The 26,137-nt window shown below is 47.7% G+C and overlaps 1 protein-coding gene across 5 annotated transcripts in view; it reads right to left on the minus strand.

Moving 5' to 3' along the window:
• The window catches only part of ZBTB16 (zinc finger and BTB domain containing 16), a 183,941-nt gene that overhangs the window by 90,178 nt on the left and 67,626 nt on the right, over nt 1-26,137 (minus strand). For all 5 annotated transcript variants that reach the window (XM_014855496.3, XM_044753322.2, XM_070490259.1 and 2 more), the window contains one exon: nt 1,660-1,757. In XM_014855496.3, the coding sequence (XP_014710982.3) occupies nt 1,660-1,757 (98 nt within the window). The remainder of the gene's footprint in view (nt 1-1,659; nt 1,758-26,137) is intronic.

Consider the following 26,137-nt stretch of genomic DNA (forward strand, 5'->3'; position numbering starts at 1 on the left):
CCACCTGGTTGGCAGACGGCTCATGAAACCCCACACTGTACCCTAAACAGCATTTAAAGCTAAAGGGAAGCAAGGAGATACAAGGGGCAAGTTACAAAAATAGAACAAATAGAGACATGAGTACCAAGCAGAGGCTGAAGGCAGGAACGCCTGGACTCAGGACTCCAGGCCAAGGTGGGACAAGTGGGTGGGACGAGAACGGTTCAGCGGAGCCAGGTGTGGGGTGGGGAAGGCCCACTCGAAGAAGGAATGGAACACACAGAGTGGACACGCCAACATAGACTGCCACGTGGTCTGGCCCAATCCCTGGATCTGGAAGAGGGAAGAAAGAGAGGCAAGGAGCTAGGGTACCTCAGGAAGGGCCATAAAGGCCAGGGAGAGACAACATCCAAGGCATGGTTGAGCCGCACAGGCTCTGCAGCAAGGCTGTGGCGAGCTGAAGCATAAAAAGCTACCAAATAGCATTTACACAACTGTGCAGGTGACGCAAGAAGCAGGGAGAGACTGCAAACAGCCAGCCAGACCGAAAGCTCTAGAGTACGGTGACGGGAACACACCACAGGGTGACAGCTTCAGGACTAGGGAAAAGAGAGGAACGGGCAAGCAGAAACAATCAACATTTATTAAATATCAACTGTATGCCAGAGAATGGACTACAGATGCCTTTAACATGTATTGTGTAACCTAACACTAAAGAAAAAAAAACTGATACGAGCTAGCAACACCTACACTTTACAGATGCAGAAACTCAGGTTCAGAACACAAATCTGCCCAGGGTCACACAGTTAGCACCTATCACAGACGAGATCTGAACCTTCATCTGCCAGCCCCAAAGCCCATGCTCATTTCACAAATGCCAAACTGCCCAGAAGGCCAGATGCGGGAGGAAACATGGGGAAGGAACCAGCAGGCGCTGACAGCTGACGATATGAGGGGAGAGCAATACCGAATAAGAGGACAGCCCTCCCCTCTCCCTAAAACGGGACTCCAAGGGTGAAAGGCAAGGGAATCAGAGGGAATACAGCACTGGCCCTGGCAGGGAAGTGTGGAGGCCGCCACAACTAAAGCCAGGGGAGCCCTTGGCTTCAAAGCAGCAACATCAGACCTGCTGTATCCTTCCCTCCACCAAGGACACGAAGCACGCTGGGTGCCAGTGCTTCTTCCCTTTCCACGCCTCATGGGGCAGAGCAGCTTTGCCCAAACATGAGCTGCACAGTCGACCCCACTAGAATTGGATAAAATTAACTTGCAAAAGACAGCACGCTGTAACTAGCTTTGTGTTCCAACCTTTCTATACCTATTTAATTAAAGGCTCCTGTATAATGTGAACCCGATAGTCAGATTCATTAGACAGTGAGAACCTAATTCCACAACTGTTTTGCTAATGAAACCACAGTCTACTTCGAAAGGTAGAGCACGTGGGGCAGTGGGTGCTAACACCACCCTGGGAAACCCAGGTGAGAAAGAGGATGGGTTCGTCCAGATGGTCAGATCATCACGATGGACTTTCTGCTCCATGAACCTGGAGGGAACATCCATGGGACAAGGTGGACCAAGGCCCCAGCCAGCAGTGGGGACACTGTGCTCTGGGTGGAGGTGAAGGTGGGCAGGAGGTGGCTGCCTGTGCTCCAAGGGGCCAGTCAGGGCATCCTTGCCTACCTGAATGAGCCAGTAAGTGCATTCTCAGACGCAAACTATCCAGGAACCGCTTTCCGCAGAGCTCACACCCGTACGTCTTCATCCCACTGTGCAGCTTCCTGTAGGGGAAAGGAAAAGACAGGTTGCTGCTGCTCTCGCTGGACAGAAGGCAGGCCCACCCCCACGCGGGGGCTTTGCAGTCATCCCTCTGGCAGGTGAACAAGAGGAAGGGAGAAGGAGGGCATGGGAGCTAGGGATGGGCACTGCTGGAGCCATATCCCTGGATCCTCAGACAGCCTAAAGTGCCCCCTTTTCTCATGGCCCGCTGCCAAGGAAGCATCCATTCCTGGTCTTGTCCAAGTGCTAGAAGAACAGGGCACTTCCTATTGCTTTACTCACTGGCACACGGACCAAGAAAAAAAAATCAGATCCAATTTCAGAGGGAGGAAGGAAGAAGCACTAGGACAGTCAGACAAATGCTCGTGGTCAAAGTAGCACAGACCACACATGGAGGCCACGAGGCCTCTGCTTACCTGGGTCACAGCACCGCCCTTGCTGCGCTGCGACTGTGCAGGTGCCTGGCTCCCCTGCGAGACCCTTAGACGGAGGAGGCCTGCACCTATACCTTTTCTCTCTCGTATCCCCACTCCCATGCAGTGCCTGGCACAGAGTAGGCTCTGAAGAAACTTATTAATGAATTGATGCTTTTATGGAGACAAGATGCTCCTGTCGGGGCATCCAGAGGTTCTTAGAACTACAGTCACTCCCCAACATGGAGAACCGGCCCCTAAGGCCCATCTTTTGAAACGTCTTCCTCTATTTCTTGCCAGAGGTTGAGCCCTGACAGAAAGAAAGCTTGCAAGAAACCAGATAACTTCATTCTAGAAATGCAAGGTGGTAGTCATCATTTTGGCTTTCCAAACTGCTTTCATGCACGTTATCTCGTTTTACCATCACTGCAGTTCTGTGAGGTGGGCTTGGCACATATGATCACCCCAAGAAGACAGAGGTCCCAGTAACAACTGGCTCTGATCCCAACTCCCACCAGGGGCCTTTCCCGCCTGACCTCACTGTTCAGTCAGGAGCCAGCAATGGAGCTGGATAGATATAGGGAAGCAGGCTGGCTAGTGGGGAGCTGAGCACTGGGAAGAGAGTCTGTGCGAGGCATGGCCGAAGCTCTGAGCTGCTGACTGGCGTGCGGGCCATCTGGCCTGGAACACTGACTTTCCTCCCACCCACACTCCTGTTCTCAGGCCCTGTTCCCAGGATCCACCTCCACGCCCATCTCTGCGCCTTGCCTGCCACCTCCCCAGGGGCCTGGGCCCTGAGGTGTAACAGGGCAGGCAACGGCAGCCAGAGGTAGGAGCTGAGAGCGGTGGGACAGGCAGGAGAGCATTCAAGGCCCCCTTAGAGCCAACAACTTATTGCAATCAGAATGTGATGTGTTTAGACGACAGCCAAAGGCTGGAGAGCTGCTGATACTGATACTGACAAAACTGCGGGTGGGAAGTGGGGGTATTACAGACTCGAGCCAGCAGGACCCGGAGCTGGGCCTCAGTGCCCCCAGATCATGACAACTAAGCTGAGCCACCCACTGCCACCACCTTCGAATCCCGTAATGAGAACACAACAGTGTGTCAAAAACATGCGGGTTCCCAGGTGAGCCTCCTGAGAGCCACAGTCTACGGGCCACAGGGTCCTGAAGACAGCATACAGTGCCCAGTGCGTGCGGCCTCTGATGGCGATCACACCCAGTCCTCTTCATAGAACTCTTTCTCAATCACAGTTTTGTTTGCTCGCCTTCCCTCTAACCCCTTGCCAAAGACAACAAATGATTTCCCAATCACAAACACACACACACACACCCCTCATCCATGACACTGTAGTGCGCCCCACCCCCATGTAATCTTACTCCTGGCCATGGCTGATCCATCCCAATTGAGAAATAGTAACAGTACAGAACATTTTAACTGAACATTCTTAACTCTAAATATATTTCACAATGCTGGGCACTAGGACATGTCCTAACAGCATTCTGGGCAAAGCAGGTTTTTAAATATGTACCCAGGCACATGAGTATGTTTGCGCACGCGCGTGCACACGCACACAGGATAACTGAGTATTCCTACCACTTCCCCGGGTGTGATAGATGTTTGCTTTTCTAAGAGATGGTCCATGGAGTGGCAAAAGCTCTATTCACAAGTGGTTCAGCAAGTGAACCTCTTGCACACATTCATGGTCAGGTCTGGTGCATGGCAGCACATGGGATTTTGGTCTTATTTATTTTCATCCTTTTCTTTACTGGTGATTTCTTAGCTTCCAGAGGTGCCCACCTCTCAGGAGGAGGCTGTCAGGAGGAAAAGGAGGACAAACACCCATTCTGACTTGTTCTCCAAAAGGACTCTGGAATGACCAGTCTTCAGGTTTCAGCAGCCAACGCCAGGATAAGCATCCCCAACTCTGCCCTTGGACTCCCATCTCTTCTCCCTGTAGGTTCCAGAGCAAGTCTCTCCTCACCCTGATGAACAGCTTCTGGGAAGCTCACTGCCTTTTTTCTAGATGCCAATGGATGTGCCTGGCAATTGGTGGAAGTGGCTTTCTTGGCCAAATATATTGGCGTGGCATGAAAGTGGACGTACCCTTGGCCCTTTATTACAGAGGTAGCAGGGTGCAGGGAAGAATGCCACGCGAGCAGCCAGAAGACCTGGATCCTCATCCTGACTCGCCCATTAACTTGTTCTCTGATCTCAGACAAATCCTGCTCTCAGTGTCTCTCTGCATTTTTTCATCTGTAAAGTGAGGTGGGTGATATCTCAGGTTTTGGTCCCATATGGAGCCAAAGTTTTATTATTCAAAAGTCAGACCCATATCCTTTTACCTAGCCTCCAAGGAACTCCTCTAAGGGGCACTATTATCCTCTCTGAGCCATGTTCCTCTTGTGTGATGTCCCATGACACTTAGGCAGTCAACCTAGGATAACCCAAGCAAAAATCAACCACCCAATCCCAGAAATTTATTCATTTTAAAACCTTTTAATCCAGATGACTTGAGTTTCCTCCTTTATTCACTTGCGGTCTATCTTTCAGTAAAAGAAACTTCTGGAACTCATCACCAGCCTGTCTTTGGAACCATTTGGCTGCCATGCATTTCCTAGCCTGCAGAGACACAGGTGTCCTGTCCTGCCCAATCCTTGGGGTAAGGACACTGCCCTGTACCTGACCCACTAACTCAAGTTATCAGAGGCAGCATGGCATCCAGGTAACCCCACATGCAGTACAAGGACAAGGTCCTGCCCCACTGGCAGAGACCTGGGCAAAGCACACAAAGTTCAGACGAGGAAAAGGGAACATCTCACAGGCCTGGTGTTCAAGGGAGCCCAGCACTGGTTTGCTCATAGCATTAAATATTATTCAGATGCCAAGGTGAAAAGGTGGAAGCTTCTCCTAATTCAAAGGAAAAGGAAATGGCAGAGAAAAAATTGAGGGCACTCAAGGGACCTGGCTACCAGTAGCCTCTCCGTGGCACAGTGTGCAGAATGGCCAATGGGGAAATAGAATTCCAACTGGTTTCTGGAGCAAAAGTGCAAATTTGTATGAACTCATGTTCTGTCACTCTTTAGACCACAACCTCCCCTCCCCCCACCGCCATGATGCAACTGCAAAACATTTTGATTAAAATGGAAATTTTGTCCACCTCCTTCTTCTTTACCACACACGCTCATATTTCCCCAGTCCGGTCCTCTCTTTTCACAAAGTCTAACTGCTCACAGCCATCTGAGGTCATCATCCTCCACCGCAACACAGGGAAGGAGGAGAGCCGGGGACGTTTTTGTACCTTTCTGCATTCCGCCTCGGTTTTTACACTCTATTCTCTGAGAAGAAGCAACATTGCTGAACAACGTTTTGAAAGTAACCCAGTTCTAGCACGGTCTACGCATCTCCAATCTATATTCGGTGGAGGATCCATCTCCCCCATATGCTTCAGGTCCGCATCACCCACTCTTGGGAGAGAGCTCAAATTCTCCTCCACCCCCAGTGCTGCCCCACCTCAGACCACATCTGGCCTGTTGGATAAACTCACCTTAAATGTGACAGATTATCATCTAAGTCCAATAAAACAAAGAAAAAATTAACCTCTAACAGTTTTCTAGCTATTTTCTCAAGAGAACTCAATCATTAAGAGAAATCAGAGCTAAGCGAATCTAAACCTTTTAACAAGTAACGGGAGAGAAAGACTCATTCCTTCTCACTGATTCTCAACCACACAACTTTCACCAGTAAAACCCAGTTAACAAGATACATGCTCACCCAAACCATTTTTGTGCTACTGTTAAGTCTGAAAATTCATAAAGATTCTGTCTGCTTTAGACTGTAAACTATATAATGGCAGAAGCCATGTCTACTTTCCCTTTTCTTCATAGGGCCTAGTTAAGAAGTGATTGCTGAATGCTGCTGAAGAAATTCCTCTATCTAAGGGGGGGGGGGGGGGTGCAGAGCGGGTCTAGGCATCCCTCGTTTCATCCTAACAATAATCCAAGTACAAGAGCTTCATGGGCAGCCTCCAACCCAATGCTGGACTCTGTCCTGTGGCTCCTGAAGTCCACACGAGGAAGGCCAATGGTTATTTCATAGCCACACAAAGCCTGCCCTTCAGACCAACCTCTCAGCCTCAGGATAAGCCTTCATCTCCCCCAGCCCAGCTAGAACACAACAGCACAAGAAGTGGAAGCAAGGAGAGACCCATGCCAAACTCCATCCTCCCCATGCTCAGCTGCCAGGGACAGCTGACCACACCAGCTGCTCCCTAAGGGGTGCCCTCTATATCTACTCTTTGCAGGAGAAGCTCGGCCCACCTCCAACCCACCCAGGACTGAGGACCAAGGGAGAACACGAGGAGAAGGGCTGGCAGCACTGCTTGACTGAGAGAGAGGGGTTCAAGGCTCAACACTGCCAATGGTCCATTTCTTCCCAAGTTCCTCTGCCCAGAGACAACCAGCAGTGAGAGCAGACCAACAGGCAGGGAAGGTTTAGAGAGGGAATTCTGATCCGATACTCAAGGCTGCTCTCCTTCACTCTCCTACTCGGGAGCTGACCTGTGAGTTTTGCTGGGCAGATCAGCACTGAAAACTAAGATCTGTCACTGGGGAAAGTTAATGGGAGGGAACTCTGTAGCTGGACTACCCACCTTTGAACGAGGAAAAGTAAAGTGGGGAATCCAACGTATAAGGGCTTTTATAAGGTAATATTTTCCTTGTTCGCAGCCTAACTGACTCCAGTCCCTGAACCAGCACTCGGCTCTGGCCAGTGAGGTCCTGAAGACCTTTCCAACTCACCCTCTCCTTGGTCTGAGTTGCTCCACGTGCAGAAGTTAACCCGACGCTTGGAGCTCTTGCTTTCTGATCCCGTGACCATCAACGTGACCTACTCAGTGCTTCTAGAGGTGCTCATAAGAGACAAGGACGAGACAGGAGATTCTGTGAGTCAAACCCAAACCAAAGTCTAAAATGATCCTCTTCTCTCCAAGGCCTGCTGCCCACATGGCAACCAATACTCTCCAAGATCCTCTACTCACCATGGGAAGCCAGCCACCAAGCAAACTTCTGCTCCTCTCTTGAGGAGCAGCTGGCCAACTGGTGCTGACTTGCTGCCATGTCTCCCAAGTGGGCACAGTGAGGCAGGTCCCTTCATGGGGCTCTGCCAATGTTCTCAGTCTCAAAAGCAACAAATGATTCCTAAACCCAGTGGTAAGAGAACCTCACCCTGGCCTTGCTCACCTCTCCAAGCAGAAACAGAGCTGAGAGAGAGAAGACCCTACGTACGTAAGCAATGCCTTTACTCTTTTTCCCCAGATTCTTAAGTTCAAAAGGTACCTTCAATTTACCTCCATTTACCTTTAATTCAAGTGACAAGAGGAAGGCCAAACAGTCAGTAGCATTGTGAGCTCTAATTTTAAGAGGAAGGAATGAACCAAAAGTTATTAAGCTATGAGGGATTTACTCCCAAAGCCAACTTCCAGGGAGATCACGGGTGTTTCCACATGCGGTCCAATCTCCTATACTTTCTCCAAATGCTTTTTTGCGGGGAAGGAATCCTCTGCACAGAGCCTGTTGTACTGGAGGCCTCCACCCTAAGCCAGAGCCGGCCATTCACAGGACATCTGGGATACTCAGGGAATCTAAGGGTGACATTATATCTTCCCAAAGAATGTCTCTTAACGCTACCAGTAGAGACATATTCCAGTCTAGGTGAGTCATTAGTCACACCTGTGTCCTTTTCTTTACGTTCTTTCTTGGTATATCAAGTCCACAATTCAGCACTAAGCCATTTATAAGTTCTTCAAAACTCCCTGGAGGACAGGAACCAGGTCTCTATTTCCGCCTCCAAGGCCCTCAGCACAGACGCAGGCAGCCAGAGCAGACACACAAGAAGCTAACTTCTAGTGAAGCAGTCACCAACCACCCTAAGACAAAGGGACACCTGATCACTAAAACCCAGTCCTGGGGTTGTGTGGAACCAGAGAGGAAGCCTGGTACCCCCAGGGAGAAAAGGAAGGGAGAGCACTAATCTTGGCTAGGGAAGGGGTCACTTTCATTTCCTCAAGGCATAAGGGAAATTATCCTTTTACCCACATTTTTTTAATGTTGAGATTAGACAGTCATTTGACAAGCTGTGAACGCTTAGCTGGTATTACCACAAATTATCCTTCTAGCAATAGAGTTCGTTGCTCCCTGACTAGTCAATATTAATAAACATTACCAAATGCTTTTACAACACAATTTATTTTTTAATACGGCTCTTTATGTATGCCATAAAGTAAATATACCAATAAAAGGCAAAGATTTCAAACAACATATTAAAAAAAGCAACCAAGAACAGAGTGCTAGTTAACACCTTCTGTGCTGCAGGATTGGGGTGGAGGAGTGGCAGGGCATACAGCCAGCGCCTCTCTGCTGGGAATCCAGACCAGTGGCACTATGGAAGATGTTGGCCATTGGGTTGTGTCAGAGTCTTTTAAAGGGAGGAGGAGAGAATGCCAAAGAAGGCACATTTTCTTAAGAATCTAGATTAGAAGTGTGGTATATTGACTGAAACACTGGATTAGGGGCAGAAGATCTGGTGCTTACTCCAGCTCTGCCAGGAATTATCAAATGACCTTGGTCAACCCCACTTACCCTCTTCTTGATTTCACTTCACACCTTTGCAACATGCAAGGGTTGAGTTAGATGATTTCCTAGGTCCTTTCCAATCAGGTTTACAACACTGAAAGGCTGTGGGGGCTGACAGGGTCCTGTGCCAGTCAGACTATAACCCCCCTTCATGAAGGATCCATACCAGATTCATCCCCTCAACCTCTGTCACCAAGCCCAGAACATAGAGGGGATTCAGTGCATTTCTGTTGAATGAATGAACAAACATGAAAGGGATTTGAAGAGAAAAACATAGAGGTAAAAAAATCCGCCCCCTCTACACACACACACACATACACACACACACAAACACAAATCAAGAACAAGAACAGTTGTCCCTATTGTCCAAAAGAGAAGGCCTCCATGGGGTTCTCAGAAAGAAAGCCATGCATCCTGCCTTGGCCTGGGATCAAGGCCAACCTGAAGCTGACTGAAGAGTGGAAGGAGCTGTCCTGAGCCTTGAAAATATGAGGCAGGACAATGGCATTCTCCGCAGCCATAACCACACCAAGTACAGTGCTTTCAGATAAGGCTGCTGTGGGTGTTAAAATACGATGTCAGAAATGACAAAGGGGCATGCTAATCTCCCTGCAGCAACTGCTCAAAGAAGGATCTTCATGGCTGCTGAGCACCAGGAGGCCTGGGCCCTCTGGCTGTTACATAACCGGCCCTTTGTTTTAAAATACCGAGTTCTCCTAAGTCATTTATTTGAAATATCTCTATCAACAAATTTCACCAAGAACAAAAGTTTTCCATTTGTGCGCCTGGGCTATAGGATGATCTTATCACACACAATCTCATACAGTCCCTTTCAACAAGGTCTTAGCGTGCTTATCTGCGAAGTTCCTGGTAGCCAAATATGATTGAAATGTTCTATTTATGCTCACTGGATTAAGGAGATGTTGCAAAACGGCACAAAAACCTGGCAGATGTAAGCAAGGTATTACAGCCTGGGCGGTTAAGATCTGAGGGAAGGGGATCAATACACACTTTTGTAGTTTTCTTTTTTCTTTCTTTCTTTCTTTCTTTCTATTTTGTGTTCTTTTTCTTTTTCTTTAAAGGAAACCAGAAAAGTTGTGCTTTTAGAAAAGGGAAGAGGAAAAAATAGTAAAATGCCTTAAGATTTATAGCTTCTTACAGTTCCTTCCAAATCCAAAACAGGGCACCATGATGCATGCTTGATGATGTCAGCCCAAGGGAAACAAAAATAAATCCCAAATATTCTCTCTAGATCCTAAAAGGCCCTATAAGGGAATTGAACTATGGTTATGGATGAGCAGCGCCTTGCTTTTTCTCTCTCACTCCCATATGAGGCTTTCAACCAGCACAAATAGCCAATTTCTGGGAAAATCGTTTTCGAAAAGCTACAGATTCCTCCTTTACCTTGCTGTTTTGCCTGGGTATGTGGGGGAAACACTGTCTCCTGGTTATCAAGGCTCATTTTTACATGTCCTCGCTTTAGCCAGGAAGCCGAAATGCTACCTTGAAATCCCACAGATCAGCCCTGGATCCTCAGAGACTGGTGAAAATCGCTGAGGTTTATTAAGGGCCTACCAAAAAAGTTCCCCTGGAATTAAACGCATCTGAAAATCTTCTTAATGTATATTGCCTCATTCTTTCTGCTTTAGTACACCGAAAATTAAATTACTTTTCTATGAGGATTCTGAGCTTTAGAGCCATCATGTTAAACATCAGTTATGAACACAAGATAAGAGATGGGGCACATGACACTGTATGGACACCGGATCACCTTGAGTAAGTTACTGTCACGTTAGTGAAAGAAAAAGGCAAAAACCAAACAGATATATCCACTTCGTTGCTGGCTCTTTTTTTCCTTCCTCTGGAAAAATGCAGAAAGACCAAAATGTAGTCAACTGAGGTTTTATAATAATAATGCCAATGCATATATATACCACATCTGACTTTGAAAGAGCTTGCTAAGGATCATCTCAACTACCCTGTGCTTGGGGACGAGAGTGCTGTCCCCATTTTGTGGATGCAGAAACTGAGGCTAAATGACTTACTTTCCCACATAAGCAAGGGGAAGTCTCCAGACTTCCCAGCTTAGAATCCACATTCACATTTACCCACCTGAGGAGAGACCATCCACGACCCATAATGTCCTCCCACAGCCTCCCCCTACAGGACAACCACCAGCAAGACAGAAGACACCGAGAGCACGCCCAGAATTCACGGGGCTCTAATCAGAGAGAGGCGAGAAGAGAGGAGCCACTAACACAACAGGTAAGCCAAATGATGGCACCCGCAGTCCATGGACAGGCTGGGTCTCGGGGACGTTATAGCTTCCGACAGGAAGGAGCTCAGGGAAGGCACACCGCCTCACCGCCTACTGCTAATGACTGTATCTGTCAATCACCTACCCTGTGCCAGGCTCTGGGAAAGTAAGGCTGCACTTGAACCGCAGTCCATCTAGTTAAGTTCCCCATCAACACTATTCTCCACTACTGTACTTTGTGGATTTCCTTTATGGAAATTAATGCAATCTACAGGTGTATACTGGGTTTTTACGGTGTTCTTTCTCTCTCCCAGACCGTAACCTACACAAAGGCAGAAACCCTCTGCTGTATCCTCAAGAGTCTGGCACAGAGTCCGGTACACAGCAGGCATTCAATACAGTTTTTTAAGTAACAGCTTTATTGAGATATTATCCACATACCATAAAATTCACCCTTTTAAGGTGTACCATTTGGCGGTCTTCAGCATATTCACAGAGCTGTGCAACCATCACCACTATCCAAGCCAGAACATTTTCATCACCCCAAAAAGAAACCCCATGCCTATCAGCAGTCAGTCCCCTTTCCTCTCGGCCCCCAGTCTCTGGCAACCACTAATCTATCTGCCTCCACGGATCCGCCTATTCTGAACACTTCATAGAAATGCGGTCACACACTATGTGGCATTTTGTGACTGGCTTCTTTCACTTAGCATATATGTTTCCAAGGTTCATCCATGTTGTAGCATGCGACAGGACTTCATTCCTTTTTATTATGGAATGGCAGAATAATATTCCATTGTGTAGACATATCACATTTAATTTATCCATGAATCAGTCGATGGACATGTGGTGGTTTCCCCTTTTTGGCTACTATGAATAATGCCGCTATGAACATTGGTGTACAAGTTTTATCTGTGAACAAATGCTTTCACTTCTCCTGCATATAAGCCTAGGAGTGGAATTGCTGGGTCAATGGCAACTCTACGCTTAACCTTTTGAGGAACTGCCACGCCGTTTCCAAGGCAGCTGCCCCACTGTACATTCCCATCAGCAAAGTAGGAGGTTTCTGATTTCTCAGTACAGTTTTGGACTAAATGAATAAAGGAATGAAGACTCCTCCTGCTGTAAAAAACCCGCAGAGAGGGGGAGAAATTTCCGAGGTTCCTCTGGTCGGCCAGCATCTTCATCTGTAGACATGAAATGCACACTCGTGTTGAACAGAGCCCCAAAGAAGGCTATGTATATTTAGCTCATTCTAGAGAGAGAATCGAATGAAAACAAAGACAAGGAAAGTAAAACCCAAGACAGCTCAAAGTGGGTCCTACCTCTGCGTGTGATTTCAACCTCCACCCTCCACCTCCACGTCCAGACTCAATAATTTAATAACCCACACTCCTTAAACAGATTTAGTTGAAAAAAAATATGAGCAGGATCCCAGCTCAACTGCAGCTGACTCTGATTTGGTCAGCAATGAGCAGAGCTTTATTTGACAGCCCTGCTGTCTATGACGGGAAGTTTGAAAATATACTTAGTAATATTTAAAACCAAAACACACACACAAACAAAAATCTCCCAGGCAAAATCTAGGCGAGGGACCCAGGGAGCCGGAAGCTGCTGAGAACATGGGTGAGCCAGGGGCAAGGGCTGCTTCTCTTCCTGGGCTTGCTGGAGGGACAGTGAGTCTGGAGCAGGCTATGGGGAGAAGCTCTGGGAAGGGTTCCCCAAACTTCGTTTTTCCCCCCTTTTCTTTCTCTGTAAAAGAAGGCAGCTGTATTCCTTTCTGCACAGACTCCTTGCAAAGAACAAACAAACAAAGGCTGGGATGGAGCAAGGCCCCTTGCAAGCTGCAGGTAATTAAAATGGCCTGTAAATGCCCCAGCAGAAAGCACTTCAAAGAGACAGTAATTCCAGCAATGGCCAGTCAAGACTGTGTGGTGTAAAAATTATGAGTTTTCCCAACGGGGAGCTTTGTGTGAAAAGGACAGGGGTTGGTGGCAAAGGGAGGGTGAGCCACAGAGAGGAGGCTGACAATTGGTGTCCACACCCAGTGTGCACAGGACTGCGTGTGTGTGTGTGTGCGGCATGCACATGGGCAAGAGAAAGGGGGATAGCGTGAGTGTGTGTGTGCGCGCGCACATTTATCAACACCAAGACGCTCCACGCATGTGGGCATGGAGATAAAAGGAAAAATAAAATAAAAGCAACAAACACGCATCCTCTTCCCCTGCTGGGCCTCGTTTCCAGGGGGAGAAGTACCCGGCGGCTCGCGTGCTCCTCCAGCTCCTAACTTGTGAGCCGGCCGAGCTGAGCCTGGCGTGTAGGAAATGCAAAATGCTGATGACTCTGGGCCCAGTGACAGCCAAGGTGCAGCCGGCTCCCTGGATATGCATGTAGTACCTTCCATCTCACAGAGACACATACTTAGCGACTACATACCGCAAGCTATGTTATCTTAAAACAGAGGATGGAGAAAAGGCAGAGATCCTTCACCTTGACTGACGGCATTCGCCAAATCCTCGTGCTACCTACCTGGTGCCCCTGCACTCCAGGGGATGCGAAGACCAGTCCATAGCGTGGAGCTGATGCTCATGAGAATGGAGGGGGCACAGGGACCCTGGCCTTGCTCTTATAATACACAACACAGAAAACTCAAACTGACACACACGTCACTGATCACCTGACCACAACACGGTACATCTCAAAAAACAAAAAAGCCTATCACTAGTGTATTTTTTTCTGTATTCTCTCTGCAGAGACCTAATACCCACAAAGGGCCACTGCACCAGGCAGGAGAGATAGTATCATCCCGAGGGGGCCTCCCCGGTCCCTCGACTCCCAGAGCGGGTCCTCCATTTTATCACCATCTTCTGTGCACGTGTCTATTGTTGCACTGATGGCACTGGGGTGGCATCTGCTTGCTTGTCTGTCTCTCCAACTAGATGGAAAACTACCTGAAGACACCGCTTGACCTCATTTCTCTGTATTCTCAAGCCAAACAGAAGGCATGGCATCAGTGGGTGCTGAAGACATGTTCTGGGTGAGCGAGGGGGTGGTGCGTCTTGGCCACACTGTGGGTACCAAATAAGTCAGGACCTGGATGGGGTACATACAGCATATTGTGTAGAGCCTAGAACCCAACTGTTCCTCACCCTCATCAGGCAGTTGAGAGTTCATGAGGCCCACAGGAGCCCTGGAGCCTGCAGAAGGTTGGTGGAAGGAAGCCCAAGCTTGTCGAGGCGGCAAAGAAAGCGATGCTGGCCGGTGGCTTTATTCCCCCATAAACAAAATCCTGCTCTGCCTCCTTCACAGCCCCACTCACTAACTCCTCCCTGACATTGCTGGCTTTAAGCCCACACATAAAAATGTCCTTTACTATTTTTATTTAATGAGCTTTCATTTGCCTCCCCTTCTTTGTAAATGAGAAAGAAAGCTCACCTCCTAATGGGGATGGGGAGAGGAAGCAAAGTGGAATCTTTTTAAAATGGGCCATAACTTCATGAAAAGCTTTCTCCTCGACAACACCCCCAACCCATCCCCACTCCTCCACAAGTCCTCAGGTCTCTCCATTCCCCCTGCATCCTCCCTTCTCACCATTCAAAACAAGATGCATGGATTTTGGACATTTGATTACTTTTAAGTATATATTTTCCCCTCAAATAGACTGAATACAATGGTTAGGAAATGTGACAGAAAACTATTCTGAGCCATTTATTGCCTTAATACCCACCTTTGTCCAACAGGCAGTTTTGACAACAGCGATAAATTCCAAATTTATGTCAACAGAGCATATGTTGAACACCTCATTTCTGAGCTAAAGCGGCATGCTGCCCTATAAATCACCGTTCTGTTTGAAATGAAAGTAGATTACAGGCCTGTGTTATTGAGCAGTTAGAGCTATAGTCATATAAATCAGAACTTTTAACTCTAGGCAATCCGTTGTGCAATTAACTAAAGGGTACTTTGTCATTTCAAGGCTTGTGCACAGACTTGGCAGGGCTCAGAGCTACCGGGGAAAGGGGTGGGAAGAAAAAAAGTTTTTAGGCTACAGAAAGGTTTTCGACTACAGCAACCATCACACCCTACAATGCCTTACCCCCCAACCACCACCGCAAGAACCTGCCAAGACTGTATACTGGCAAAGACAACCTCATAATCAGCATCTGCCACAAAGACAACATCATACTGAGTATTTGTCACCAAGTCACCTCTGGAATCCCTAGTGACTTCTCGTTCATTAATTAAGCATTTTCTAAGCACGAGCCATGTGCATAACATTGTCTTAGGTGCTAAGATGATGCCAGAGACGTGAGAGGTGATAATAGTAATGTAAACAACAATATTAAAACGATGTTGATAATGAAGAAGTAGAAGAATAAATGTATACGAGACATATCTGAGCATTTACTATGTGCCAGGCACTATTCTGTGCATTTTCACCCATTATCTCATCCAACCATCAGAACAACCCTATGAGGCAGGGATTATTTTTATTTCTGTTTTGCTGAGGAGGAAACAGAGCACAAGGAAGTAAACAATTTGCCTGAGGTCATAAAGCTGGTAGGTGGCAGAGCCTGATACAAACTGAGTTACTAGAGGAAAAAGTTTAAAAACTCAGACTTGACACTAGCCCTGACTGCAAATTCCAGGTCTAAAACCTACTCACTTTAAGACATTGGGGTTTTCTAAACCTCGGTTTTCTGATCTGTAAAGTGGGATAATAATATTGTTACCCCAGTAGATAGAAAAAATGAGACTGAGCATGTAAGAAGATTTAGCACAGTGCTGAGAACATAATATGCTAAATAAACATTAGCTAGCATGGGGCTGAAGAAGAAGAAAGAAAGACCCTTGTCCCCTGGCCAGTTCATAACCTAGCTGGTGAGAAAGAGACAGAAAGAATCCTGAAAGGAGATCTGCTGGTGGGGTACCAAAATATCAACAAATAACCAATGCATGGGTGCGCAGAAGAGGAGCACATAAACAACGGGAGGTATGGCTAGAGATGGCTTGAGGACATGGTGAGACTGAGCTGGTCCTTTCTGGGGCTTTGTAAACTCTGAAGGGCTATATCTACCTATGTTAGGAAACATTAAGAATGCAAAGGCCTCGGACAAGGGAGAGAACTCCATGTCATGGAGGCATCGTATGAGCCAAGACTTGCCATTAAGAATGAGCAAGCCATGCTAGACAAACCTTTGGGAGGTCAGCCTAGCTCATCTAGATGGGTGGGGGGAGAAGTGGGTGGGGATAACCTTGCAGAGGTCTAGAGGGGGCTGGATTACGCGGGAGTCCTAAAACAGAGGTTGACTTTGATCTCAGCTCTACAATCACTGAGCAGCCACCAAAAGCCTCCTTAGAACAATGGAGCTGGCTGGGAGTAGAAGGCTCAGGGTGGGCAGGGATCATGGAAGGAGCAGGACAGAGAGGAGTGCCCAATTCTGTATTGAGAATGAGGACATTTCCAAAGACGGTAGTGAAGTCAGCCTTCCAGAACAAAATGCCAACGCAATATCCCTGCCATGCATCTGTAAGATGCTTCAGCTCCCCAAGAGGGTACAAGAAGAGAGAGTTTGGAGCAAACCATCTATCTCTATCTATTGCCTAGCACAGGCACCTGGCTCTGTGGAGTACAAGTTACCATGGCAGGGAACTCAGAAGACCTGCTGCTTCTGTTTGCTACCTGGCAGCAACATCCATCCAATTAAACAGGCCATCATCAACTGATCAGAATGCAGATGGCAAGAAGAACGTGAGCGGAGGAGACAGGCTACGTTACCTCGTCCCCCTAGTCATCTGGAGCTGTTACCAACTCAATATGGTTGGTGGAACAGGAATATCCAGGTCCCCTTTCTCTCTCAGGAGCCTAGACAGGCTGCAAAACAACTAGTTACTCGGCATAGTGAAAGATACAAAAAAGTATAGGACAACGACCTGTCCCCCTAACGCTTACCATCTAATTGAAGAGAGAAGACAATACACAAAAGAACATAAACCAGTTCTTAGTCGTGCTCAGTCAGGTCCTGACTGCAGTCGCCACACCCAGAATCAGCAGGAATCAAAAACTCAGAGGCCTCCAGAGGAGGTGGGCTAGAGGCTGGGCTCAGAAGACACCAAGGATGTAGCAGGCAGAGAAGAGGAGAAGGTATTTCAGATGACAGAGGCACTAGGACGGCATCATTCCTGAGCAAGGGGCGGCCAACCGAGAGACAGGGGAGCTGGGGCTGAGGTGAGCATTGTGGAGTCGTGCAAAATGAATGGAGACCAGAACGCTAATGGGGGAGAAGGTGGGGTTGAAAAGCAGGCACAGAGGGAGCTATGGCAGGTCCCTAACAGAGGAGGGAGGGAGACATGAGGATTATGGTGGTTCAGAAGCAGAAGTCTGACATGCTCTAGAAGCCCTCAATGCCTACCGATCCTCTCATGACATATGGCACTAAAGACCATCTGGCCTTGGAGACTGGCCAGATATTTGCTCTCCGACCTCCTCCACAGCCTCCCATTCACAGACAAGTGGATTCCTTGCAGGAATATAGGGTGACGGGGCTTTCCTGCCGCCCACTCTGTGTTCGGTCACTTGCCAGGGTGCTCTGTCTTGCTCCACAGCTGGACGCCAACAAGGCAAGGAAATATTGGACAGAAACAGGCACCCTCCCTAAGAATCCCCTACTACAGGCACGTGGACGAGCAGGCACGTACCCACCACACACCCCATCTCTCACCATCTGGCTGAGCAAACTTCTGGTCTCTGAGAAAAAAAAGAAAAAAAAAAAACCCGGAAACCTCTTAGAGACACTTGTTTAATATCTGAAAAGTGGGGGAGCAGATGAAGTACGCAAGTTTCATTTAGAAAATCATTAGGAACTATTATAGTAAAACGAGGCTTCCAGTTTCCAAATAAAGCTGAAACAATCACACTGAACAAACTGGCAGAGCTGGCGAATGAAGGAGCCACGGAGAGGAGCAGGAAGGAAGGAAGTCTGATAAAAATAATAACTGGAGGCAAATAGGAAGTTGTGACACGCCACGCCAGGGAATTACAGTCAGCCCCCCTTGCCCCTTCAGGCCAGAGGATCAGCTTGACCAATGAGCAATGGGAAATCCACCAATCAAGGTGACAGCCTGGAGAAGGCTCTCGTTCAATCTTCAGGAGTGTGGTCTCCACATTCCAGGGACCCTCTGTTCCTACACGTCCATTTGCAGCCCATGATTTCCATCTTATAAATCCTCACAAAATCACCTCTGGAAGAGGAAGGGGCTGGCGTCAGCCTCTTTTTGAGATATAAAACTGGACTGGGGGCCAGGTGAGGAATGAGACAAGGGGATATGAATGAGTAGCTCCCCTCCGAGCAAGGGAAGAGGGAGAGGCAATTCCATTCACTCAAACTCAACAGATATTTACTGCCTACTAAATGCAAGGCATGGTGTGAGCCAGTGTGGAAAGGTTCAAAAGAATGCAATGCACAGGCTGTACCCTCAAAGACATTAAAGCTTAGAGGCGGAACACGAGACATGCATGTAAAAGATTAAGAACCAGTGCAAGCTAACAACGCATGACAAGAACAGGGCAGATGCAAGGCTAAATGCTAGATGAAGAGGGCTAAGAGTTTTGAATATAGGCACCAAGCATGAAAGCAGAAAATAGCCCCTTCTCTGTCTAAGGTTTACCATCATCTGGGAACACCACACCCATCTCCAAACCCCCATGCATCCCTCCTCCGGCTCGTACATCCTCTCCTGGCTCCAGTGCAAAATTCTACATCTCTATCAAGCTGGAAATACTCATCCTATCCACTCTTCAGTCACATGGCCTGTTTTTCTCTAAAATGGCAGGCCCCAGGGTTAAACCTCTTAAACTCTATACGGCCCTAAGAGTCACCTCCTGCCGTCCCATGCCACCTGCTTTTCTTTCCTGCTTGGGAATGGAGGACGGATAGGTGGGCCTGTCAAGAGCTCCCAGGCACCCTTCACCTTGTTCCCTGACAGGCTCCTCCCCAAGGGCCCCACAAGCCACTCCTCGCTTGCTGCTTTCTTTATAAGCCAGCCAGGAGAGCAATGCTCCGATGAGCGGTCCCCTCACCACCTCTCACCAACGCAGAGCTTGGGGCTTGCCATGTTTGTCACCAGAATAGGGTGATGAGCTCAGAGCAGCCAGGCAGGCCCTTCCTCCAATTCTGCACCATTCATGGGAGGAGGAAGGAGACTCCCTCAGGGTCTCAGAAAGCCCTCTACCTCCAACGGAGCAGTTCTCCATTGCCTCTGCTACATTGCTTGCTCCTTGGAATCCATCCTTATCCTCTCTGCCCAAAGAGAAGGGCATGGTCAACCTTAATAAAATAAACTGTTAATAGAGTGGGCAAGGGACTTCATCTCCCTTCCAGAAGACACAATCTAATTCACACACTAATTATCTTGCTAGAAGCCTCTAGGCCTCTCTCTACAAGCGAATTGGAAGGATTTGGAAGTGTCATGCCCTGGAAATCCTCAGATCTAGTCATATAAATACTTAATTGCCATCTGAACATCCACGTCACATCACTTCAGTATATCCAACAAGTGTGTGGCCAAGTTCCTTCTCCAGTGAGGCTGAGAGATGGAGAGTACCACAGGCAGCTTTTTCATCTTTCTCCTTTACTCTCTACTCCTTTTCTTTCCCAAGACACTTGCATCTTGGAGACCATAGGAGAGCCGGGGAGGGGGGGAGGGGGCACGCCGGGGGGGCAGGGGGGCAGTGCTCCCTTTTAGCAGGAAGCAATGGCTCTTTAACTGGCTGTTGGCTGTGACCTTAATCATGACAATGAGGTTTAGTTTCTCTTTTGGTAGAGAGATGAGAGCAGCAGACTTCAAATGGTAGATAATGGTTGGTCTCCTGAACAATGTACCCCAAAGGTCACTCCTGCATGCAAGAAATAAGAGAAGACACAGATGCAGTGTCTGTTTCCATAACAGCTTAACCTTCTAAGAATCAGAGGGCTTCAAGAGCCTGGGAGGTCCTTGGGCCTTCTACGTATCCAGGAATAAATGTACTCAAGCATTACAGACAGATCACCTAGAATATTTTTAGACTTCCAGATAAGAAATGCCACATAGAACATGGAGCAAGTGTGGAGATGTGGGGGTTGGAGAATCGGACAGTAATAGAGTACAGGGCATGTCACCCAGCAGAAAGAGCTAAGTCATAAATCCCCGAGACAGCGTGACATGACCTTCAAGGAGGCTGACGCCCTTCAGTTAAGTCTATACTTGAATCTTAAAAATAAAACTGAAACACCCAAGACAAAGTCATCCTCAGTAGACATTATTTTCAGGTTCCATGATGGGGAGTAACATCCCCCAAAACAAACTTTTAGCAGGCAACTTTCTGCCTGATGATTAGTTTCATTCATGTCTTGTGGGAAACGCTGGAAAGCTGATCTCTGTAACCACCACCACAATGCTCCCAAAGCTCCCAGACTGACAGTACTAGGAGGCAAGAACCTTAGAACATTCCAAAGCCTGTAGGGGACAAGCTCTCAGATGGTCACAAAGTTGCAAGATCATCCACAGAGCACATGAGCTCTCTAGGCCTCAGTTTCCCCATCTGTAAAATGAGGATGTTCCTTCTGACTCTGACAGTCTATAGACAGATCTGTGATCTATGAGCTTATAAGCCCCTCCCCTTATGGGGCCAAGACCCCATTTCCACAGGTGCTCCAAGGTGGCCCAGCACAGAGCACCCTTACGCTCCAAACGGTGGTAAATATCCTTCACAAATGCTAAGACGGTATTTGAAGGCTAATGCTACTTTTAGCCCTTCCTGGAAAAAATCTACTTATTTTTAAAACTTCACCTGGGTTGTTCACACAAGGAAGACAAATTAAAAGGGAACCTGAACATGAGAAGGTAGCGAATGACATCGGAACCCCAGACTTCACTCTAGCCAGGGTCTAAGCCTACCCTGTCCTTCCAGGCAGAAGGATTTCAAGTGAATTCCATGGGACCCTCTTCCCTTATTTAGCCAGAGCCCCACCATGAGATGGCGCACCCACAAAGGGAGTCCAGAGCACTGCAGAGGAGAGAGGAGCCACCCCACAAGAAGGAAGTGAGGTACAGGGAGAGCAGAGTTGCTTTCCTTTGAGCTGCACAAGACGCTGGGTGGGATAAAGGTCAGTCCTGCTTGGCTTCCTAGGTGCTGAGAGGGTAGGCCAAGGGGAGAGTAGTAACAAAAAGGTCACTTCCTGTTGCAGGAGCTCCCAAGAACAGTAAAAAGAAGAGCAGTGGCTCCCATTTCCCCTGAGGACCAGCCATTCATTTCTTCCGCCTCACTGTATTAGTTTCCTTTTGCTGCTGTAACAAATTACCACAAATTCAGCAGCTGAAAACAACACAAATGTATTATCTCACAGTTCTGAGGGCAAGAGGTTCAAAATGGGTCTCACTAAGCTAAAACCAAGGTGTTGGGAGGCCTGTGTTCCTTCTGGAGGGTCTAGAGCAGAATCTGTTCCCTTACCTTTCCAGCTTCCAGAGGCTGCCTGCATTGCCCCTTCCTCCATCTTCAAAGCCAGCAACATCGGGCTGAGTTCCTCCCAGGCTGCCATCTCTCTGGTTCTCTGCTTCCGTCCTCACATCTTCTCTGACTCTGACACCCACCCTCCCCCCTCCCTCTTCCACATTTAAAGACCTTTGTGATTACAATGATCACATTGGACCCACCTGGATAATCCGGGATACTCTCTCCATTTTAAAGTCAGCTGACCAGCAATCTTAATTCCCCTTTGCCATTTAACCTAATAGTCACAGGTTCCAGGGATCAGGACATGGACATCTTTGGAGAGTACTATTCTGCCTACCATACTCACTAACCGTGCATCTTTAGGAGCAGGTTTTCCTGTCCTAACCTTCTGCCTGATGCCCTGAGGTTGCCTACACTTTCCATCATGGCAGCCCATAAGCCTTTGCTAAGAGGTAAAGTATCTCATGTCACCTTCCTGATACCCCAAGTCACATGGCCCTGTGAGTTTCAGGAGCACTTGAATGTACAGCTCACACTGGCGTAATCCACTTGCTATACCTACCTGTGGGTGCACATGCATGTGCGTACACGCACATGTGTATACAGTGTGTGGTTTCAACCCTTGAGAGAAGGAATTATGGTGTATACATCCTTGATCTTCCATAGGATCTGGCACAACTCTAGACACCAAATGAGACACTCAATACTCGTGGCTTATCTGATTCTAGGACCAATAATCTCATCTATGGATTATCCAGGTTCCAAAACACGGCTAAATTGCTAAATTTTAAACACAATTGCTAAATTTTAGCTTTGGAATTAACCTGAAAGGAACTTGTTGAAAAGCACATGGCAGTGCCTTTCATACAACAGGCACTCAATAAAATTGTCCCTCTTTCTTCTCTCTCTGGTTCCATTTCTTTTACCCATTCTCATTGGTCACTTCACTGATGGGGAGGGCTAGTTAAAATATGAGTAAGAACCAATAATGAAGCTTTCAGAACATTTGAGGATTTTCAATTCTTTGAGCCTCACCGTCACCCACCCATCAACCTGGTGGTCACAGGAATGCTAAATGTCAACTGTGTTAAATTCCCTGTGTAGTCCATCCCAGGTGTAAAATGCTGTGTTCAATTTCTCCAGCGAGCCATCAGCTGATCCCATTCCCACTTATGAAAAATAATAAATAACCCTTTCCTCACCTTCAGACAAAAGAGATGACTGAGCCTGTAAACCTACAAGACCAAAGCCCTCTACCCGGGCCCTGCCTCGTGCTCCCAGTGAGTCTGAAGACCAAAAAGGAGGAAAGGAGGAGGGGAAAAAGGGCAAAGCAAGACTCAGTACAAAGCTGCAGTGAGGAAACACGGCTCTATTTGGCGGTAACGCAACCAGAGTTGGGAGATCAAACCAAAGCCGCCAGAGGCTTGCAAATGACTTTTTCCCTGTACCTACTTTGGCGCCAAGACAAACACCAGGGGCAGAGAAGAAGGCGAATACGGTGAAACTCGGGCTCCTGAGTTTAGCTCCCACTAAATGAAGTGTAGAACCCATATTGAGATTACATTAGGCATTTTTCACAGACCCACCCTTGCTAAGAAAAGACCGTCCTGAGCCGGTGCTGGGGCACAGCCAGCTCTGCTCCTGGGTGTCTCAGAAGCCATACTTCACACGCACCAGCCTCTCCACGTTGGGGCTCTCTGGGCACTAGTAAAAAGACCCAGGTCGCTTAGCCCACATCCACAGGAGACCTAAGTATTTTGCCAGCCTGCGGGGGCCTCTGAGGAGAGCCATGTGGGATGGTTACCAGAGGTAGGGTGTTCTTTGACGCCGCAATCTGGCCGTAAACCTGGTCCATAGTACTGCTGTAGTCCTAACAGGTTTCTGAGGACCACCAGGCCAATCCAGCTGAACACCTGTGCCAGGACGGCTTCACACTGCCAGAGGAGCAATTTCCATGGATGCTCACCTGCCAGGAGACCCACTGCTTCTACTTAAAGTCCTGGACCTAGCAAGCCAGGGCCAAGACCGCTGAAGCCCCACTTTCCTGCCTTACATGTGGGGTCAGTGAACCTGGGAAGGAAATCGTATCAACCCTGACGGTGCTCTGGGTAAGATCTGCAGCCCAAAACTCAGGTCTTAAAAGGGAAAAGCCCCTTTGGGCTCTGCTGGACCTCAGACTCACCTATTGCTTTTTTAATTCCAAGACCAGAGTAGACTTTGGAGAGATTGGGCCACGTTTTCCAGTGGCTACCAGGCTCTCAGCAAAGAAGCATGGCAGAAAATGTAGACAGAGACCTTCAAGTGGAGAACCCAAGGGCATTCTGCCAGCATGCCTCTCCTCGGGCTGACCGGCCCCACAAGGTGCCAGAAGGGGTGGGGTGGAGCTAGTAAGCAGCCAACTCCTCTGGTTTAGGGCATTAATTAGGACTGGAAACTGCACCCCACATATTTTGTAAATGGATTCATTCACCACGAGAGCGTGGACACCTCAGCAAGGCAGGACACCAATGGATTTTGTGAAGAAAGGAGCAGAGAGATGGACAGGCAATGATTTTGATTTTGGAGAGATCTGGAAGGTTACCAGCCCTGTGAGTAGCTGCACTATAAAAAGAGTCAGACACGAAGTATTTCCTTTCCCATAAAATATTCATTGCCGCATGGAAGAGCCAAGAAGCCGAAACCTCAAGCATTTCTAACTTTGTACTGCAGTAATAACAAAGTTTTATAGGAACCTTCTGATTGTATTTATACCAGGCTATAAATACACTTCCATCTAAGAGAAAGGAGGGGAGACACATCTAGCTCCCCTCAGAACCTGGACTGTGAGGAGAAAGACTCCAGGTACGCTCACAGCTCCATTTAGCATTTCAGCTAGAAAACAGCAGATGGAGTGACCTACGATCAGTAGTTACAGGCGTACACACAGAGACACGATGCTCCGCTCCACACCTCTCACAAACAACGCTTGGGACGCCTTCAAAACCCATTTATAAATGGTACTGCTCTTGCTTAACAATGGAACAACATCCGTAGTGCCTGATATTTACTCAGGTCCGCAACGGACAGAGCGCTTTCCCATCCCTCGATCCTGAAAGCAAGGCTGCACTGGGGGCCCTACGAAGGAGGTTATGCAACTCGTCCAAGGTGACACAGCTAGAAGGCAGCAGAACCAGGCCAAGAACCTAGGCCATCTGACTCCACCTCCAGGCTCCTTCTCTGAAGCTGCCTCTACTAATAGACACTGTAAGGCAAAACTCTGAAATACAACTTGAGAGATGAACCATGCTTTGGTGGCATGACTCTACCCTCTGTGACTGACTGATGTGGAAAATCGGTCAATCTTGCAGGGGCAGTGTTTTCCTTTTCGTTTATATGAAATAACGAACCCCTGCCAGAGGTTACCATGGTTGGTAATTTGCACATTAAACCAAGCGTCGAACGCTCTCTAACTACTCACATGCATTCACCAGACACACAGATGCACAGACTTCATTTAACTAGACTCTTTTACTGCGTTCTCGACAGAAAGGGTGTAGGTTAATAAAATGATGCGTAATAGTTGCAGAACATTTGGCACTGAAGTTTCAGTTGAGATTAAGTTCACAGTAAAAGCTTTTCCTTTACTCTCAGAAAAGGTGGCCTGCCCTTTCTTCAGTCTTACTAACTGCCCCAAACCCAGTTGGATTCTGCTTAAAAGACTTTTTTAGTATGTAAATTCGTTGACGTCCAACGATGTCTTCAAAGAAAGACAGTCAAAGATGCAGAGTAGGCAAAACCTCCCCACTTGCCCTTGGGTACACCCATCACACCAAAACCAGATGGACTCTGCCAAAGGCTCACTTAGGGCCATTCAAAACCAATGAACATGTCTACATATTCTGGAAGCACTTTTAAGTGTGTCGATGCCAGACTGTCTCTGACCTGCAGTAAGTAGAATAAACCTTGTATCATCAGAAAGTTCTGCTGGATGTCTCCGAGAATTTAGTTTGTGTTACAAAGACAGAGAGAAGAGAGTCAACTCTGGCCCCCTCTGGGATAATTTATTCTGCTTCCTTCAATTTAAAGTTAGTGTGGCCCTAATGGTTTTTAATGGTTCTAAATGATTCAATGAATCTGGGCATTCACTGGAGGGCCATCTGGGGACAGGCCTGCCTCTCTGCAAACTGGCAGGCTTCCCTATTTGTTCTGTAGAACAATAAATGTCAATGAATTAAAAGCTTCAATTATTCAGAACATTTCCAACACCTGACTCTTATGAAAAATCAGATCAGTGAAAACAAAATATTTTGTATGCAACCATTTAGTAAAAATGTTTAAAGACACATCCTAGTTCAGGATTTCTCAATCTCAGCACTAATGACATTTTAGACCCAATAATTATTTGTCTAAATGGGGGCGAGGAGGGCGACTGCCCTGTTCATGGTAGAGAGCTTAGAAGCATCCATGGCTTCTATCCACTACATACCAGTAACAACCTCCCTCAATTGCGACAACCAAAAATGTCTCCAGACATTGCAAATGTGCCCTGGGGGACAAAACTGGCCCCGGGTGAGAACTACCTTCTTAGGGTAAACACTAATTCAAGCCA

This window comes from Equus asinus, chromosome 20 (genome assembly GCF_041296235.1).
Source record: "Equus asinus isolate D_3611 breed Donkey chromosome 20, EquAss-T2T_v2, whole genome shotgun sequence".
Taxonomy (NCBI): domain Eukaryota; kingdom Metazoa; phylum Chordata; class Mammalia; order Perissodactyla; family Equidae; genus Equus; species Equus asinus.